The sequence below is a fragment of the Lasioglossum baleicum genome, chromosome 7 (assembly GCF_051020765.1).
Source record: "Lasioglossum baleicum chromosome 7, iyLasBale1, whole genome shotgun sequence".
In the NCBI taxonomy this organism is placed as follows: domain Eukaryota; kingdom Metazoa; phylum Arthropoda; class Insecta; order Hymenoptera; family Halictidae; genus Lasioglossum; species Lasioglossum baleicum.
The window spans coordinates 8,035,876-8,053,930 of NC_134935.1; the positions used below are offsets into that span (position 1 = coordinate 8,035,876).

The 18,055-nt window shown below is 39.9% G+C and overlaps 2 protein-coding genes across 2 annotated transcripts; one reads left to right on the forward strand and one right to left on the reverse strand.

Annotated features, from left to right (window-relative positions):
- Window positions 1–910: 910 nt before the first annotated feature.
- On the forward strand, window positions 911–5,703 carry LOC143210642 (uncharacterized). The gene is made up of 3 exons (XM_076427679.1): window positions 911–1,183; window positions 1,513–4,969; window positions 5,268–5,703. The coding sequence occupies exons 1-3, from the start codon at window positions 965–967 to the stop codon at window positions 5,414–5,416; spliced, it is 3,825 nt and encodes a 1,274-aa protein (XP_076283794.1). The 5' UTR covers window positions 911–964; the 3' UTR covers window positions 5,417–5,703.
- A 299-nt stretch (window positions 5,704–6,002) lies between these two features.
- On the reverse strand, window positions 6,003–18,005 carry Prp39 (pre-mRNA processing factor 39). The gene is made up of 13 exons (XM_076427688.1): window positions 17,985–18,005; window positions 17,564–17,729; window positions 17,179–17,303; window positions 16,068–16,301; window positions 15,451–15,924; window positions 14,508–14,685; window positions 14,184–14,434; window positions 13,383–13,508; window positions 12,410–12,558; window positions 11,301–11,706; window positions 10,444–10,608; window positions 9,313–9,986; window positions 6,003–8,795 (listed from the first exon to the last, which is right to left on the reverse strand). Exons 1-13 carry the CDS (start codon window positions 17,988–17,990, stop codon window positions 8,501–8,503), a joined length of 3,249 nt encoding a protein of 1,082 aa, XP_076283803.1. The 5' UTR covers window positions 17,991–18,005; the 3' UTR covers window positions 6,003–8,500.
- Window positions 18,006–18,055: the final 50 nt, after the last annotated feature.

Genomic DNA, 18,055 nt, shown 5'->3' on the forward strand with positions numbered 1-18,055 from the left:
CTCGCGTAAGCATACGGAAAACACGAACATGATTTTTTTAGCACGTGTTAACGCGATTATCCCCTTTTTAACCGACTTCGAAAAAGGAGGAGGTTACTAAATTCGATCTGTATGTGCCTTTTTTTCGCTTTTTTTCTATGTATGTTCACCGATTACACCGAGATGGATGGACCAATCGGAACGAAACCTTTTTGCATCTTGTAGATTGTAGAGTATGTCCCCGGGGTGGTCCCGTGAAAAAGAAATTTTGCATTTTTTTATTCCTTACGATTTTATTTGCAAAATATGAATTATTTCATGTATGTTCTCCGATTACTCCGAGATAGATGGACCAATCAGGACGAAACCTTCTGCATTTTGTAGGGTATGTATCCCGATTGGTCCCTTGAAAACAAATTTTGCATTTTTTCATCCTTTGCAATTTTTATTGCAAATAACCAATATGACCGAAAAACCATCCTACGGTGTTCTACAAATTCTGCTCGTTCCACTAAAAAGTGTGAAATAAAAAAATTTTATAAAAAAAAATTAAACCGACTTCGAAAAAACGGGTTAAAAAAATGCACTAAAAAGTATGAAATAATTTCCATTTAATTTATGTGAATACGCACACGAACTTAAATACAATACAATCTTTTTACATAAATTAAATGGAAATTATTTCATACATTTTAGTGAATTTTTTTAGTGCGTTTTTTCGAAGTCGGTTTAATTTTTTTTTATAAAATTTTTTTTATTTCCTGAATCTTTCGTTTACTTTGAACGATTAATTTATTCCGCGGGAATTAAGGACTGTTTGGGAATCTTGTAATCTGGCCGGATCTGTTTGCCGATTAAATAAAACCGTTGCGAATATTGATTAGTATTTTCGATTCGCCGATAGAACCGAAGTATAAAGGATCGGGAACGAGTCAGCTGCTGCGTCAGTGGAAGTCAGTGGAAGTCAAGACGGCAACGTGTATGCATGTGCATGCAGGAGAAGATGGCAGTCGTTTTGATGTGCGCAGCGCGCCTTCTGTTTTTGTTTCTTCTGAATTCGATCGTTGTGTCGTGCGGATCTGGTAACAGGCCAGTGCAGAACGTACCGGAGCCCTTAATTCAAAGTGCCTTGAATTCGTTGAACGAGGATTCTCCGACGCATCACACGTATAAGGGCGGTAACCTGATTAGTGCGCAAAAATTGGTACGTCCGACGATTTCTGTAGTCGAATAAATTCTAATTTACCAATAGTACCGCGAGTTTTCATACGATTTCGAAAACGATGCACGATTTCTCGTGCGCATATATTTACACGGGATATCTGTTCTAATATCACTGTCACAATTTATGCAATAATTCATTCTCCATGACGAGGACGATTAAATTGATTATTAAATCTTTCTTGTAAGTCTTGTTCTTTTGTTCTTAGGAATGACGTAAATCAAGACAATGATATTAGATGAGACAATCATGCGTATACATGTATATATACGTGTGCTTAATGGCTGTCTATATACATCTTTAATTTTCAGGATGAATCACCGTACGTAATATACAGACTCACGTTCGATTTGACTCCTGTGTGCAAGGAATCATTGGAGCCATGTCCGCGAGAAGCGTGCACCGTAGAAGTGAAGCAACACCAGCGAGGAGACATAAATGTGTTGCGCGAGTCTATCCAATGTATGTACCTGTATCCTCAATTGCCACAGGATGAGCCATCTCACGCTCAAGAGAATCAGGAGCACGAGATCATAGAGAATTTGGAGAAACAGATTATCACCAACCAAAGCGTCGAGCTGGATCATGAAATTCAGAAGACCGGAGAACATAACGAGAAACCATTTATCGCTATGAGAGCTTCCAGCCCGAATTATTGTCCAGGATGCCCGTACGAGCTCAATCCTAACTTGCCTGGTTTGGCAGCTTTCGGAGAGCAAGCTGCGAAGTCGATGGACGAGTATGTACAAAATGATTATAAGCACAAAGCAGTTGAAATTATTAAAGTAACTCGTGCTGTACCGCCATCCTCCAACGTGATACAGTATCGTATTTTGTTGCGTATCGGTGAATCCGATTGTCTGAAGAATGCGATCGAACAGAATATGGAGTGCTCGGTGCAAGAGAGTCTCCCTATTAAGACGTGTCAGATCACATTCGAGGAACAACCTTGGCAGCAGCTCAGCCGTAGAATAACCAAAAACAATTGTACTGTGAGCAACTATATAGAAAGTAAGATCGATCCTTATTCAACGTTAGGTGTTGAATCTCTAGTGACGCCTGCACCTAAAAAACAAGAAGTCGATCCAGCGAAGGCTCAAGCCTTGGAGAACTTGAAAAACATTCTTGACAATTACACTAACGCTGTGACTGCCAAAGTCGAAGAGCAACAGCGACCAGAAGTGACAGAGCATCCAATGGTCAAGGTATCTCTGAACAGAAGCGACGATGACACGAAACCTCAAGGATTCGAAGACAAGCTGAAAGAGTTCACGGAATTCGTGAAGGACTTTGATTTACCGGTGAGGGAAGCTAAATCTAACCCTGAAACGAACAGGGAAGAGGTTGTAGAGGAAAGTATCATACCGAAGAAAGTATCTGCAGATCCTACAACGAATGAAAATTTACAGAGGAATAGGAGGATGCTGGGGGCACCGAAGACAATGGACGTTAATGATCCAGAGATACAGGAAGCTGCGAACGAAGGTTTAAAGCAATTGTCGGAGGGCCATCGAGGAACAAACGAGCTGATTATTACAGAAGTTGTGGAAGCTTCAAAGCAAATAGTATCCGGCACATTGTATAAAATAAAGGCCAGAGTAGGTACGAGCACTTGTGCAAAGGGAGCCAAAGCAAATTGCAAGTTGCAAGAAGGAAGCGAGATCCAGGAATGCTTGTTCTCTATATGGTCTCAACCATGGATAGACAATGGGTCTTCGGAAATTAAAATCAATTGCCATTCACATAGCCAGCAAAAACGATCTCTACATGGAGATGAGCTATTCGTTTCTAATGAAAGATTTAAACGAAAATCCGGTATCCCGGGTGCACCACACAACGCAGATGTTAATGATCCGGAAATACTGGAGGCTGCGAACAAAGGCTTAAAGAAATTGTCCGAAAGCTACCAAGGCACAACCGAGCCAATCATAACAGAAATCGTGGAAGCTTCGAAGCAAACAGTGTCTGGCACACTGTACAAGATAAAGGCCAAAGTAGGTCCGAGTACTTGTGCCAAAGGAGTCAAAGACAGTTGCCAGTTGCAAGAAGGAAGCGAAATCCAGGAGTGCTTGTTCTCTGTGTGGTCCCAACCATGGGTGGACAAAGGATCTGCGGAGATTACCGTCAATTGTAATTTACAACACCAGAAGAAGCGATCCATTCATGGAGATGAACTATTAACTTCCGACGAAAGATTCAAGAGAGAACTTCCACTGCGGGGTGAAGCACAGGCTGCAGACATCAACGATCCACAGATCCAGGAGGCTACAAACAAAGGTTTAAAGAAATTTTCCTTAAGCTACGAAGGCGAGTATGAACCCATCATAACAGAAATCGTGGAAGCTTCGAAGCAAACAGTATCTGGAACGCTGTATAAAATAAAAGCCAAAATTGGTCAAAGCACTTGCGCAAAGGGTGCCAAAGAGAATTGCAAGTTGCAAGAAGGAAGCGAGATCCAGGAATGCTTGTTTTCTATATGGTCTCAACCATGGATAGACTTTGGGTATCCGAACATTGAAATCAGTTGTAATGCGCGCAATCAGCAAGAGAACCCAAGAACAAAAAGGGAATCTGACATGCCCGGTGCACCAGTTAAGAAGCCGGTGAACGACCCTGAGATCAAAAATCTGGCGAAAAAAGGATTGAAGAAGTTTTCGGAAAATTCCGAGGGCACTCACGAGCCTATGATAGTGGAGATCGTAGATGCCACGCAGCAAGTAGTGTCGGGATTGCTGTACAAGATCAAAGTGAAGCTGGGAACCAGCACCTGTCCCAGAGGCGTGAAAGGTGAATGTAAATTGAAGGAGGGCAGTGACATCAAGGTATGTCTGTTCACGATATGGTCCCAGCCGTGGATAGACAACGGATCCCCTGAAATCACAATCAACTGCGACCTGGCTAATCGACGCAAACGATCGTTGCGAGGTGCTGATTACAACAACAAGATGCTGAAGATCGCTGAGGAAGCTGCCACAGATATTAAGGAGCAATACATGTTCGAGAAGTTTATCAAGGAGTATGAGAAAAAGTACAGCTCGGCCGACGAGAAACAGTCTCGTTACGAGATTTTCAAGAAGAACCTGGAGGTGATCCAGGAAATGCGGAAGGCTGAGCAGGGGACAGCCAAGTATGGCGTCACAATGTTCGCGGACTTGTCGCCGGAGGAGTTTAGATCCAAGTACTTGGGTTATCGGCCGCATTTGAGGCAGGAGAACGCTATACCATTCCCCGAAGCTGAAATCCCAGACATCGAGCTGCCCCCGAAATTCGATTGGCGTGATCATCACGTGGTCACGCCCGTGAAAGATCAAGGCCAATGTGGATCTTGTTGGGCGTTTTCCGTGACCGGTAACGTGGAAAGCCAGTACGCGATCAGACACGGAAAATTGTTGTCGCTGTCGGAACAGGAGTTGGTGGATTGCGATAGCCTTGATCTTGGTTGCGGAGGAGGAGAGATGGACAATGCCTACACGACCATAGAAAAATTAGGCGGCCTCGAATTGGAGTCGGATTATCCTTACGACGCTAGAAACGAGAAATGCGAGTTCAACAAAGGCAAAGCAGTTGTAAACGTTGTCGATGCTTTACACATCTCGTCGAACGAGACGAAGATGGCACAGTGGCTGGTGAAGAACGGGCCAATCTCCATCGCCATCAACGCCAACGCCATGCAATTCTACATGGGCGGCGTTTCGCATCCGTTGAAATTCCTTTGCAACCCGAAAGACTTGGACCACGGCGTTCTGATTGTCGGATACGGCACTAGCGGTAAGCATTTCACCATCTTTCATTCCAAATGAATGGGCATGTTTGTTTCTTATTAATAGACTACGGATCTTTATGCATTTATGAAGAAATTGGTTGGGTGAAATATAAACCAGTAAAAGATTTTAAAAATTCAAGAATATTCGTCAAGGGATGAAATCAATTTTTATGTTATTCCTGCTTTCCACAATCTATGCAAAACATTTTTATTTTGCATAAAGATCCGCAATCTACTTATTACAATTACCGCGGCTGGACATTCCGATAGCTTTACCTCGTTTGTTTGTTTCTCTTTTTTCAGTGTATCCCATCTTCAAGAAAGTTAAGCCGTATTGGATCATAAAGAACAGTTGGGGACCCCGATGGGGTGAACAAGGATACTATAGAGTGTACAGGGGCGACGGTACCTGCGGATTAAATAAAACGCCTTCGTCCGCGATAGTAGCATGATAACAAAATTAAAATACATCGATAAAAAAATCGCGGATGGTCTCTCTAACAAAACTTGACTTATTTTAAATGAAATTATTTTTTTTTACTAACCCCATACACGCATATGGTATAAACATGATCGTTGTTTAGAGTGCGAGAGGAAACGATATTACAGGTTCCGTTACCGCGACATGATATTGTAATAAATAAGAAAACGGAAGGCTTGCAGAACTTCCATTGTTGCAATTACATAGAACCTTAGCAATGCTTTCGTAATAAAACAAAAGAAGATACTTGTTACAATACTCTCTGTGTCGTTTATTCTGCCTGATTCGCCTTTGATACACCGTCGATTGAAGACTTCTTCTTCGATTCACATCTTTTGAAGAAAAGGAGCCAGAAGGAAGGCCGCTCTTTTCCTTGTGTAACCAAAAATGTTTGCCTTCTTCTTACGTCATGCAGTACATTTGGGTGAGAAAATGCCGAAAGGCCAAGTTTCGATCCTAGAAGATCAGTGGTTCAAAAGTTATAAATGGAGCAATTTTCAGTTCTTTTGACCGAGGTCACCGAGGTTCCCTTGTAAAGAAATAAAAACTAATATAAATATTTAACTATTTAATAGTTTTCTTTATATTCACACGTACCTTTAGACGCTATGTTTACATAATCATCACTTCCAAACTAATCAATTAACAATTATTACATTCTCGACACAAAATCTTAAATAATTAATTCAAAATATGCAGGCACACAAGCTTCTTTTCCATTATGCTTACGATTCGTAAGAAACGGTTGGCATTATATGTACAGTAAAGTTTTGATCTACGAAAAACCCTCAGTTCCGTACTGTTTCTTAGATCGTATAGTTCTATTTTCGTGTGACCTCGAACGTAATTCGTGTAGTAGTCAATTAAACTACTAAATACAGTTCAAATTATATCATGTTCAGTGGCATTTTAATAAGAAAAATGCCACAAATAAGTTGGCAAAATTCCATAAAAAAGATAATTAAAAGTAAAGAAGTTTTATAATTGGATTAGTAGTTGTTCATGTTTACACTTTATAATTAAACAATTTTATTAGATCCTAAAGCTCCCGTTTTCTTAGATCAAGACTTTACTGTATTTTGAATTCTTCGGCGTATAGAATTGTGGGTCTCCGGAAGGACGATGAATCATGGACTAAGGGTAAATGCTGACAGACGATCATGTATATTCTACAAATGAATAAAATATTCCTAAAAATCTAATCTAAGCTTGTAACTGGGCTCATTGTAATTCCTGTCACCTGGGGAATGATTTATATTCCATTTTTAAGATTTGCCCATTACACTAAGCTATCTCGGTAAGGTAGGAAACGACACCGAAATGTTAAACAATTTTGTTTTCGAAACGCCGAAAATCTTTCTCGCAGTCATCGTTTTTGTCAAACAAAAAGAAAATCTATTTACAAAATTTTAGTCAATTTGGAACGTGGGGGTTTTCGAGAGTTTAGCCAACTATTTTACATTACTTTATAAAGATATCGAAAACGTGTCCATCCAAACTTTTAGTCATTTTTTAGCAATGTATGTATTACTTTACAATCTCAACGATTGTAAATGAAAAATATTAGAACGCGTCTCGCAAATCTAGCGTGAAGCGGAAAGCGAGAAATAAAGAAATCAATTTCGTGACACATAGAAAGTAATGGAATAAGTGTCTTTTAATTTCTTCGACGTTTGCAGTGCAACAAAATCTGCAGTCTAATTACAAGAGTCGGACAATCCGAACGTGGTGCTAAAAACAGTCGTTAATCATTTTATTAGCGGATAATACGAAGTAAAACATCGTTCGCAAATTTAAAATTATATTCTTTCGATAATCACAAATATATTACCTTCGCCTCTTTCGTTTTCACTTCCGACTGATTTCAAACAATTCGCTGTATTTACCACCAGAATTGATCGATGCGTTATTTGAAAGTTTCGTTTATTGCAAATTATAAAAATTCACATACGGAAACAATTGTATTCAATGTATGTGACCTATATACTTCGCGCGGTTCTTTATTTTCGGACCTAAATTTAAAATCCCGGTTACAAAGTGCGCACGCTTACAACGTATACGTAGAATGCGGCTGTAACACAGAATTTACGTTCTAGCGAACCTCGATCGTGTTCTCTCGATTTGCTCGTTTATAAAAATTGTATCGACAAACGTTTGAACAATATTTATTCCGTGAATATGCTGTAAAGTGCGCTTACGTGGAGTTTCCTAGGGTATTCGAGCATCTACTCTCCCATTTATATTTATATATGCATATATATTTATTTATATATATATACTTTTAAAGAGTTGTTCAAAGCGGTACGTTTAACGCACATTAGAATCTAACCGTAATCATAAATTAGATACGCGCGCAAAGAATGCTCGTTACAAATCAAGGGGGAAGGGGAGTCAACAATTCGTGAAAATTACTACATATCCTTGTCGAGAGAAAAAAGTAACACACAACGTCACGGAATAAAACACCAAAGCATCGGAGGGGATCCGTTTGTACCGTGCGAATCCGATGCAGATACAAAATATTTGTTTCCCTTGTCTCTTATAACAGCGCACGCATGAGCTCCGATAGCATCGAACGTAGTCTACTTCATTCATCGTTATTATTTCTTATGGTATTCTTTTTCTGTTTCCTTTCTTACTCTTTCTCTTGTTTTTACTACATGTTATCGTGTCACAAGTCGTAATGATATAGAACGTTATTATCGTCAATAGTCGTAAGTCCATTTTGGTATTTCTATATATATATTTAACTGGATATATTTACTTAGAAATACGTTCTTTTTTTTCGTTTCTTCACGACAGCGAAATTCATGCAAAAGAATTTGTTTTGGTTGTATCGAAAAATGGAGGCTTCGGTACGAGAGCGTGTAACGTTTTTATATGATTCGTGTCAGGTCATTCTCTGATGTGTCATCGGAACTTTAAAGAATTTCGTTTTACCCCCACCTTCCCGTTCGTCTTTCGGACGACAGAAGCACAAGGATGATAAAATGTACAAGTAGACACGGTAACATAATGAAAAGCTGGTACAGATAAAACATCGTATTGTATTACACTAGTAATAATTGTACGATCCCCACTGATTATATGGTCCGTACGCTTGAGGTCCACCTTGTCCATATTGCCAATTGTAATTGGCATAATTCGGGTCCGACGGCGGCGGATACTGTTGATAGCCTTGCTGGTAGCCGCCTTGACCGCCGTACTGACTGCTCTGGAACTGTTGCTGGGACTGGTACGGTCCACTTGGCCCGCTGCTGTACTGATACGACGACTGCGAGCTGACAGACGGCGGGGGTGGTATGCTCGACTGATCACCAGTTTTAACTTTCTTTGGTGGAGAAGTATCCCTATGAAATGATCATTGCCATGTCGGTTATGCTGTCTCCGATATACAAGATGAAATCACTAACCCTTTGCACTCAGAGCTATTCTAATTCGAGAACTGAATTTTTCTTCTGTCCTGATATACTTTGTTATTAGTAGACTACGGATCTTTATGCAAAATGAGAATTGTCTTCATAAATTGTACAACATAGGAGCCAAATAGAAATGTAATTTTTTCTCTAATGATATTAATTAGGTGAAACGAGTAGTTTATTAAAATATCAGATACGTTTAGTAATTAATTGAATAGAAATTTAATGATGCAACAAAGTGCAAAGGGTTAATCGAGAAAACACTGCAACGTGTTTCCAACTAATGCAAGCTGTACGACTGATTTTCAATTTGCAAAAAACAAATTCGACCTTCGAATGTCCTCTAGACGACCTAGAAAAATACTGATTACATCTGAACGTCTCTAAGAAGAAACGGTTGCGACGATGCTTTTAGATTTCATGTTCTAGAAAGACAGGGAATGCTTACGCTTTCGTGTCGTCGCTTTTCGTCTTCTTCCGCTCCTTCGCCTGTTTAATGCATTTCTGGAATTGCTCGTGCGCCTTCAGCACCTGCCGTATGTCCGGGCTGAAGTCCTCGAGGAACTCTACTTTCCGTTGCGCGAATAGTACCCGTTGTTCAAGATCGGCGTGCTCGCGTTCTATGAACATGTCCATGTAACCAACGATCTCCTGCGTGTCGACGGGTGTCCTCTGCATCCCCAGATCGATCAGTTGCAAGTAGAGCCTCGGATTGTCCTTGTCTTTCTCCGTGGCCTTCAGTAATACTTTAATCGCCTTGTCCACGTCGTTTTTCACTTTACACAGAAACCGTGCGTACTTCACCGCGATGTTGTTCGCGATCGTTCTGTTCTTACTGTTGCTAATGTAATTTTCATACAATGTACAAGCCTTGTCCAGATCCGCCCTCCTGCGTTCCAAGTTTATTCGCCGGTACGCCACTTGCAACATATTCGGCAACGCGTTGTCGATGTTCTCCAATATGTTCGCGGCTTTCTCGAAATTACCCTGACCCTCTTCGAACGTAGCCCACTGCAAATGCAGATTAGGCTTCTTCGGATGATGGACCATACAGGCTCTCGAGTACACGTCCCGTATTTTCTCCACGTTGTCGCCCTTCAACGATTCCAAGTAACGGACGAACTGCAAACAGATACATGTTGCGGTTACAACAGTGTTCCGCAAAAGTTATTTCTAGAGAGCGGATTTTAGGCATTTGTGACAAAAATGTGTATTTCTTTCAACAATTTGTTAATGTTCCTCTAAAAAATATTACAAAATTTCGTTGAATGTCCATTCTTTACTCGCTAATATATTAATTTATAGTCTTATAATGAGAATTTGTGAAAACATGTTAAATACAGATAGGTTTTAAATTATCTATACATTTTGCTTGATTACATAAGGGTTAAAACACATAAATTTAAAAATATTATTATATTCTTTTCAACCTATTAAACGTATCACAAGAAAGAAAATAAACTCCTGTTTCACTCCACTTTGTTGCAATTCAGGTACAAAATTTCTATTCTGCATAAAGATCCGCTGTCTAGTTATTTCGAATAAATCTAGAGAGGAAAATATAGAAAAAAGAGCTTACCCGCATCCAGAACTCGTCGTACAGAGCGCACGCTATTAAGCACCTCTCGAACAGGATGATTATTCGGTTCTGATCCTTCTGTTCGATCTCGAAGTCCAGATACTCTTTCCAATTTTTCAACTGACACCGTTCCAGAGGTTTCACGTGGAAATATGGCCTTTTGATCTATCGAGAAACATCGACGGTTAAAATTGCTACGCCAAGGAAGCCTCTTATTTTTTACTATTGAATTTTCTTAATGTATACAGTGTTCCCTCTAACGCGACGCACGATTTTTCACCCACTTGCAGCCATCTGTCAAAAAAAGTTTACAAAAGGAGTTGCAGGGTATGGAGTGCACAATAGATGTCGGTAACAAACATTTCGAAAACAGTTTGTTTTTATGGCGAAATCGAGATCACCTTGAATTTTACAAATAGGAACATAATATACTTTTTTTACCATATTTAGAGGACATCGAGACGAATTCGACGAACTCAACGAGATTAATATCAAATAATGTTCACACTGTCTGAAAGGCAAATACGACGATAAGCTAAATATTTCACATTTTCACTAGTCAGATGACTGCAAGTGGGTGAAAAATCATGCGCCGCGTTAGAGGGAACACCCTGTGTACAGTAATCCCGCGATCTAAGCCGATCCTCGGTTCTGTATTGTGACAGAGATCGTGAAAGGATACTATATTTTTGTGGCTGCTTCGACCGCGCCGGACGTAGAAAAGAATAGTATCCGGTCCCGATCTATGTCACAGCACAGATCTGAGAATCGGCTTAGATTGAGACTTTACTGTACCTCTATGTTTCCTGAGTCTCCATACCCCCGAGGTAGTAACAGTATGTAAGGGTTATACTCACTCCCTCCTCGAACGACCATCTAGCAGCGACAGCATTGATATTGGCTTTGTGCATTTTGCGTCTACTGCTGATAATTTTCTCTCTGATAGCACGAGTCTCCTCGTCCGTTGGCGGAAGCTCGTGCGGCGGAGGTTCCTCGCCGGGTGGTGCATCGTCTGTTGCGGAAGTGGTACTGTTGTCATCGGACTTCAACAGTGCCTTGACCTCGGCGCGGAGCGCGAGGAAATCGTCGACGCTCAAAATGCGATTCGGTAGGTTCGAGGAGACGAACTCTTGGAACGCGTCGAAATGAGAGATATAACCGAGCGTGGGTGTGCATAGCAATCTGTCGTACAAGGCAGTCACTCTGCTGAGACGTTTGCCTTCGAGCTCCCACTTTATGTAACTTTCCCAGAGACGATCGGATCTGAAGATAAAATAAAAAGGAATAACTGACTTATTCCTTTTTCACTGTATTTTATGCATACAGTACAATACATATGCACGTATTTCAAAATACTGAAATATCAAATTCGACAGAATCTAGTACGATTTGTATTTATTTCACATCTACAAAGGCTACTACCACTGGAAATGCGATTTTATTTTATGTCAGTTCCTTATAATTCTTTATGAAAATTGCATAAACATCCGCAGTCTGGTCATCACAAATAAATAAAGGAGTACATGTGACATCTATATGTACAGGAAATCAAATAAAATCGCATTTTCAGTGGTCGTAGCCTTTGTAGATCTGAAATAAATACAAATCGTACTAGATTCTGTCGAGTTTTATATTTTAGCAGTTTTCGAACATTCTCAAAAGCCATAAATGCATAAAATCTGCTGTCTAGCGATGACACGACAAATGTTTTTAATGCAATATGAATGGTAATAAGTAGACTGCGGATGTTTATGCAAAATAAAAAATGTTCGCATTGATTGCAAGACACAGGAGCCAAATAGACATTTCTTTCTTCGAGACGATTAAAATCGTCTTTTTTGTTAAGCTGAAATGAGTACACTGATGTCCTTAAATCTTCGTAATTCGTCCACTGCTTTTTTTTGTCATAAATGCATAAAATCTGCAGTCTAATAATAAGTAATAAAACGACGGATAGAACACGTACCTAAACTCAAGACCACACGCTTGAATGGCTCTTTCGTATTGTTCGCGTAGCTTTTCTTCGTCCTTTTCGTAGACGGTTTTGCAGTGGTTGATGTAATGCAGCCAAAGGTCGACACTGAGCGAAATAGCTTTCAAACCTTGGTCGAATACCTGTGGTAACGATTTGCAAACACATTTAGAACAGTTTACAACTGATTGGGCTGGTGGCGGGTAGACTTATACCTATTTCTTTCTTTTTTTATAGCTTTCGTTAAGCATTACGGTTTTTGTTTTGTTTTTTTTAGCAACGTATACTCACATATCGTACGCGTACTGTAAATAAAAGTATTTAATTAACACAGAGATTGCAGAGCATTGTGCATTCACCTTAAAGTCAAGGAGTGTTCCGATCTGGGTGCCTCTGTGTCTTCCGCCACTTTTTCTTGCTCCCTCTCTGGCACGTTCACGTCCTAAGTCTTTGTTTCTGACTTTGATTTAACACCCAACCCAATCTTACTTACATTAAGTAAGGTATACCGCATCTTATGCTTAAGTTACAATACTTTATGTAGTAAGCTATGTGTACAAATGCTTACAGTAAATATTACACACACACATATCATTTGTTTTGTTTTGTTTCTTGCACGGTAAAGTGTATAGTATCACTATAAATTGAAACGACTAGCCTTTTTCGCTTGACTTACGTATTTGTATGTAGAATATCGGTATAAACGGTATTATGACGACATTAATGTTCGCAATAATATTTGTAGATATCGCAGAATAATTAAGTATCTAGCTAATTGGTAAACGGAGAGAGTCGTATAGGTGCCGCAAGACGTGCTAGGCTGTTGGAAGGGAAAACCATATTTACGTGCGTGCACACTGCCCACGCGTCTTCCTAACTCGAGCTATTTTCATTAGATTGCGTTAATTAAATGATATATATCATAATGAAAGGTAGCCTAATAACTGTGGTAAACGAGTCGACTCACCCTTTGGACATTTTCGGGGTTGCCCTTCTTCTTCTCGTAATCGGCGAACTTTCTCCAGTAACCGTAGCAATATGGATAACGCTCCAAAAATTTCGTATAAGCTTCGCGGGCTGCTTCTGCATCATTCTAAAACAGCAACACACACACCCTTACAATTTGCTGCAAGCACCATCTTTTCAATTGATTAACCCTTATGTAGCCAACCAAAATGTATAGATTATTTCAAACCTTTCGTATTTAACATGTTTGCATAAATTCTCATTTTGAGACTATAAATTAGGGCTGTTACTTTTCCGAAGCTTCGACTCTTCGTATGCAGTTGTACTGATATAAACATTACGTGTCATAAAATATTGTATTTGTTTAAAATGTCCGACTTCAACCTTTTAGCTGTGGTAGCGTATTCTTTCAAAATGTAGGAGCGTCGAATCACTTTTTACAATCACTGTAATTGTATCAAATATAACATAACAGCGAAATTTCGGAGTTCAAAGCTTCGAAACTTCGGTTTTCATAACCTTCGAAGTTTCTGAAATCGCAGCTTCGAAGCTTCAAAATCTTTGACCATCGAAGAAAGTGAAACCGTTACTATAAGTGAATATATTAGCGAGCAAAGAATGGACATTCAGAGAAATTTTGTAAAATTTTTAGAGTAACGTTAACAAATTGTTGAAAGAAACGCAGTAAAAGGGTACCTGGTTGGCTACACAAGGGTTAAAAGAACAAAAAATATTTTACTTTGAAACCATTCAGGACATGTTTGTAAACTTAATATAACCGGGATAATTCGTGTTCGCTTACTTCTTGATCAACGTACTGCAAAAGATACGTCCACCCGGTAAAATCGGACGGATCTTCGTTCACAGCTTTCCAATACTTTTCTAGCTCGGGTAAAGTTTTTTTCTTTGGTGATGCTGGCTTAGTTTCTTGCTTACAGTCTGCTGCATCCGCCTCCGTCGAAAGCGCCACCTTCTTGGCCGGCGTCTCGTCGTTATTTTCGGATGTTGGTGAACTAGGATCATACTCTCCTTCCGCGTTCAATTTACGTTTACCTAACAAACAAAAGCACTATTAGCACACAGAAGATATCTCTGTATATCGTACGCAAGTTTCTGTAGTACTTACTTCCACCTTCAACTTTGTTTTTCTTTTCTGGAGTCTTGCTCATCGCCTTTATCCCGCTCTTCTTCTTTTTCTCGCCATCCGGAGGCAACTCGTCCTCCGAGACCGACTCCGTTTCTCCCAAATCTGCGGGAGCTGCAGCTGGCAATTCTTCGTCGGACACTGCTTCTGTCTCCGGCTCCTGTAAACCCAACATCGCAAATTAGAAACTGCTCAAAGACATTTTCGTTATTAGTAGACTCCGGATTTTATGCATTTATAACAAAAATGAGCAAGTGCAAATTAAAACAGTGAAAATATTAAAAGACTTTAAGAGTATGAATATATTATATATATTTTCACCACATTAAAAATATTAATGAAGAATGTAAATTTATATTTAGCTCCTGCGTCTTGCAATTGATGCACAAACTTTTTATTTTGCATAAACATTCGGACTCTAGTTATAGTAACCGGTTGTCGAAGTTACGCGGGTCACAGTTCAGGGTTAACTCGTTCCTAAGATTGCAAGATGGAGTAAATACTACGATAATGCAAGGATAGGGTTTTTCAGCGGTCGAAAGCGCTAGATAAAAGATCAATCTAGGCCGCAATCGCCCGCAAAAGCGTAGTTTGCATTATTCAGAAGCATACAGCTGCACGTAGCTATTTTCATAAAGCTGCGATAGCTACATGCTGCCGAATAATGCAAATTACGTCTCGTAAACATAAAAATAGGACTTTTGAAGACGATCGCGGGCCTAGATTGATCTTTTATCTGGTGCTTTTGACTTCTGAAAACCCCCTATCTTTGCATTATCGAGAATTGAGAAGGCGCATCCCACACCCTTGCAATCCTGGAAACAAGTCTACGAATCCTGAGCATCCCAAGTGTGCAAAGCGACAACTAATTCGGAGACTCAAAGGTGTTGCGCATATTCATCAGTGATAAATTATTACAATATACCTTTGCCGCAGCTTCAGTTGGCAATTCATCCTCGGACACAGCTTCCGTGTCCGGTTCCGTCTTCTTCATAGTACTCTGAGGCGAGCACTCTGCGCTGGTGGTCTCCATCACCTCAGCGATCTCTGATATCTCCGTTGTCTCTATTTGCTCCGGCAATGTTTCGGTAACGTTCTCCATCACTTCCGGTACTTCTTGCTGAGAATCGTCCACTTCCATCACTTCGATACCGGGATCTTCGGTTAAAACATGTTCGGATTCGATTTCCTCCGACTCTAGAATCTCGGTCACTTGCGTTATATGCTCCCCGTCGTCAGTTATCACCTCTTGGAAGTCTATTAACACACGTTGATTTGTGTCGTCATTACTTGTATCTTGTCCCTCCATGTCAATTTGTTCTTGGTCGTGTAACATGTCCACTTTGTCCATACTACCCTCCTCTATGATCATGTGTTCCGACACCACGGTAGCCTGGTCCTGGTAAACAAATTTATATATTAATATCGACTATTTTGGCTGATTTTTTTACTCTTCACAGTTGTAACAAGAAATCCATTGAATTATTTATTTAAAGAATTGTTATCATTTCATGTATGTAAACGATTTGTTTTGCCACTTACAATTTGCGACTCTGACGTTTCCGAATCAGGTACATTTTCTTGATCCTCCTCGATCTGTACGCTCTGATTCATATTGATTTCGTGAACAGCTGTGTCAGTCGAATCCTCCAGCTCCAAATGTAGCATAGACGATTCGTCTTCATGATGCTGCTGGATTATGTCGCTGAATCTTTGCACTCCATTTTCTGGAATGCTTTCCATAATCACTTCGCTATGGTAAACAGGTCCCTCCTCCTAGAAACATAGAAACATAGCATTTAAAGACGTTTGAAAGAAACAAGACTCGTGTAATAACACGTCGCGGATCTATAAGCGAGAAAAACATTGTTCCAAATAATTGCAAGGAGCAGAACACAGGTTAACATTAAATCTGCCACGAGGAGTCAAATGATCCATTTTAGATTTTTTATTTGACAATTATTGAAATTGTAAAGGTATTTTCATGGTAATGTATTGAATATATTTTTTGATTCCAGTATATATTATAGTAAAAATCGCACAAAATATAAATAAATTTAATCTTGTTATTTTTATAATACTATACACATCAGTCACTTTTGATGGTCGGTAGGTTTTAGTGTTAAAGTATCTTTTTTTCCTTGAATGATTTTAATAAATTGAAAAAAAGTTGCACTACTAGTAGCAACTTGTTACCCACAGATGAATTAAAAACATTGAACAACGTGATGTAAATTACATCTTGTTCGATGTTACTTTGATGAGTAAAAGTTTCACAAGAATAAATAATCAGAAACAGATTAGTTTTGCCATTGAATCAGTAGTGCTTCACCATCAGTCTGATGAATGAAGAAAGTTGAACAATGTGATGTAAATTACATCCTGTTCGTTAATCGGCTAAATGTTAGGAGTATACGAGTAAAAGTTTCATGGGACCAAATAATCGAAAAGAAATTAGGTTTGTCATCGAATTAGTATTGCCCCACCGACACGTCGGTGTATATATGTACTGGCTATGTTTTTCGAAGTTCGACACTAGCGGCGAGAGATCAAGGAGCAATGTTTATAGATGACGTATGACATTTCGTTGGTGAATTTTTCGCTTGTATCGAGCGATCGCTGTATTGATGGGATTGTCGTCGGACATACGTACTTCGACCTCCACGATTTCCTGGACTTTTTTGGGCGAACGTGTTGCTCTAGCAAGAAGTTTCTTAACGGGTGACTTCTTTGCCACGACGGCGGCTTTACGTGTACGGCCGGACCTCGTGCGTCGCACTGGACGTCGGACGAAAGAACATAGAAAGAAAAAGGAGAAAATCAGTTCTAAGCCGCGGCGGGCTCGGAATATTTACACGTTAACACGCGTGTACGGGACGCCATTCATTTTAATGGCGGGTCGCAAGCCTTCGGCGAACTTCGCCGGGTGCGTCGTCACCATTTTTACGGTGTTCGTACGGCCGCGCCATTAACACGAATGTGAACCACAGCCGCGGAACATCGAACAAGGTCTTTTTAGAATATGATCATCGCCTTACCAGGTTCGATTAAAGCAATCTCGCTCTCGTCACCACTCGCGGACGACATCTTGCCCTCGAAGCAATCTCTGGAATGTAAAACGCAGAACCGAAGAAGAAGATGGCGGCCCCCAGCGAGGAGACCCTCTGTAGGACACTCTTCTACACCAACTCGTCGAAGAAGATGCTGAGAACAGTGAGAACTATATTATCATCGATCGATTCAATTTTTGAGGATACCTTGTTTGTGTTTTCGGATAAACTTCCGAAAATCAGTCAAATTTTTTACATTGTCCTTTAGGTCCCTTTTTCTTGTAGATGTAAATATTTTCGAATTGTTATGTATTATCGACACTGTTGGAAATTGTAATATTTCAAGCACATTTATTGACAATAAAAACTGTGAAATATAACTGAATACAAACAGAAATTAATACATCACTTGCATAGCTGTGGAAATAGATTACTCTGATATAAGAAGATGCTGAGAACTATATTACCATCGATCGATTC

Excerpts from the sequence above, each read along its gene's own strand:
- LOC143210642 (XM_076427679.1), top strand. The coding sequence starts at position 965 with ATGTGCATGCAGGAGAAGATGGCAGTCGTTTTGATGTGCGCAGCGCGC. Across the intron at positions 1,184-1,512 it reads TGATTAGTGCGCAAAAATTG|GATGAATCACCGTACGTAAT; the intron begins GTACGTCCGACG and ends TTTAATTTTCAG. Across the intron at positions 4,970-5,267 it reads TGTCGGATACGGCACTAGCG|TGTATCCCATCTTCAAGAAA; the intron begins GTAAGCATTTCA and ends CTCTTTTTTCAG.
- Prp39 (XM_076427688.1), bottom strand. Across the intron at positions 14,435-14,507 it reads AAACAAAGTTGAAGGTGGAA|GTAAACGTAAATTGAACGCG; the intron begins GTAAGTACTACA and ends TTTGTTTGTTAG. Across the intron at positions 13,509-14,183 it reads TGCAGTACGTTGATCAAGAA|AATGATGCAGAAGCAGCCCG; the intron begins GTAAGCGAACAC and ends TTGCTGTTTTAG.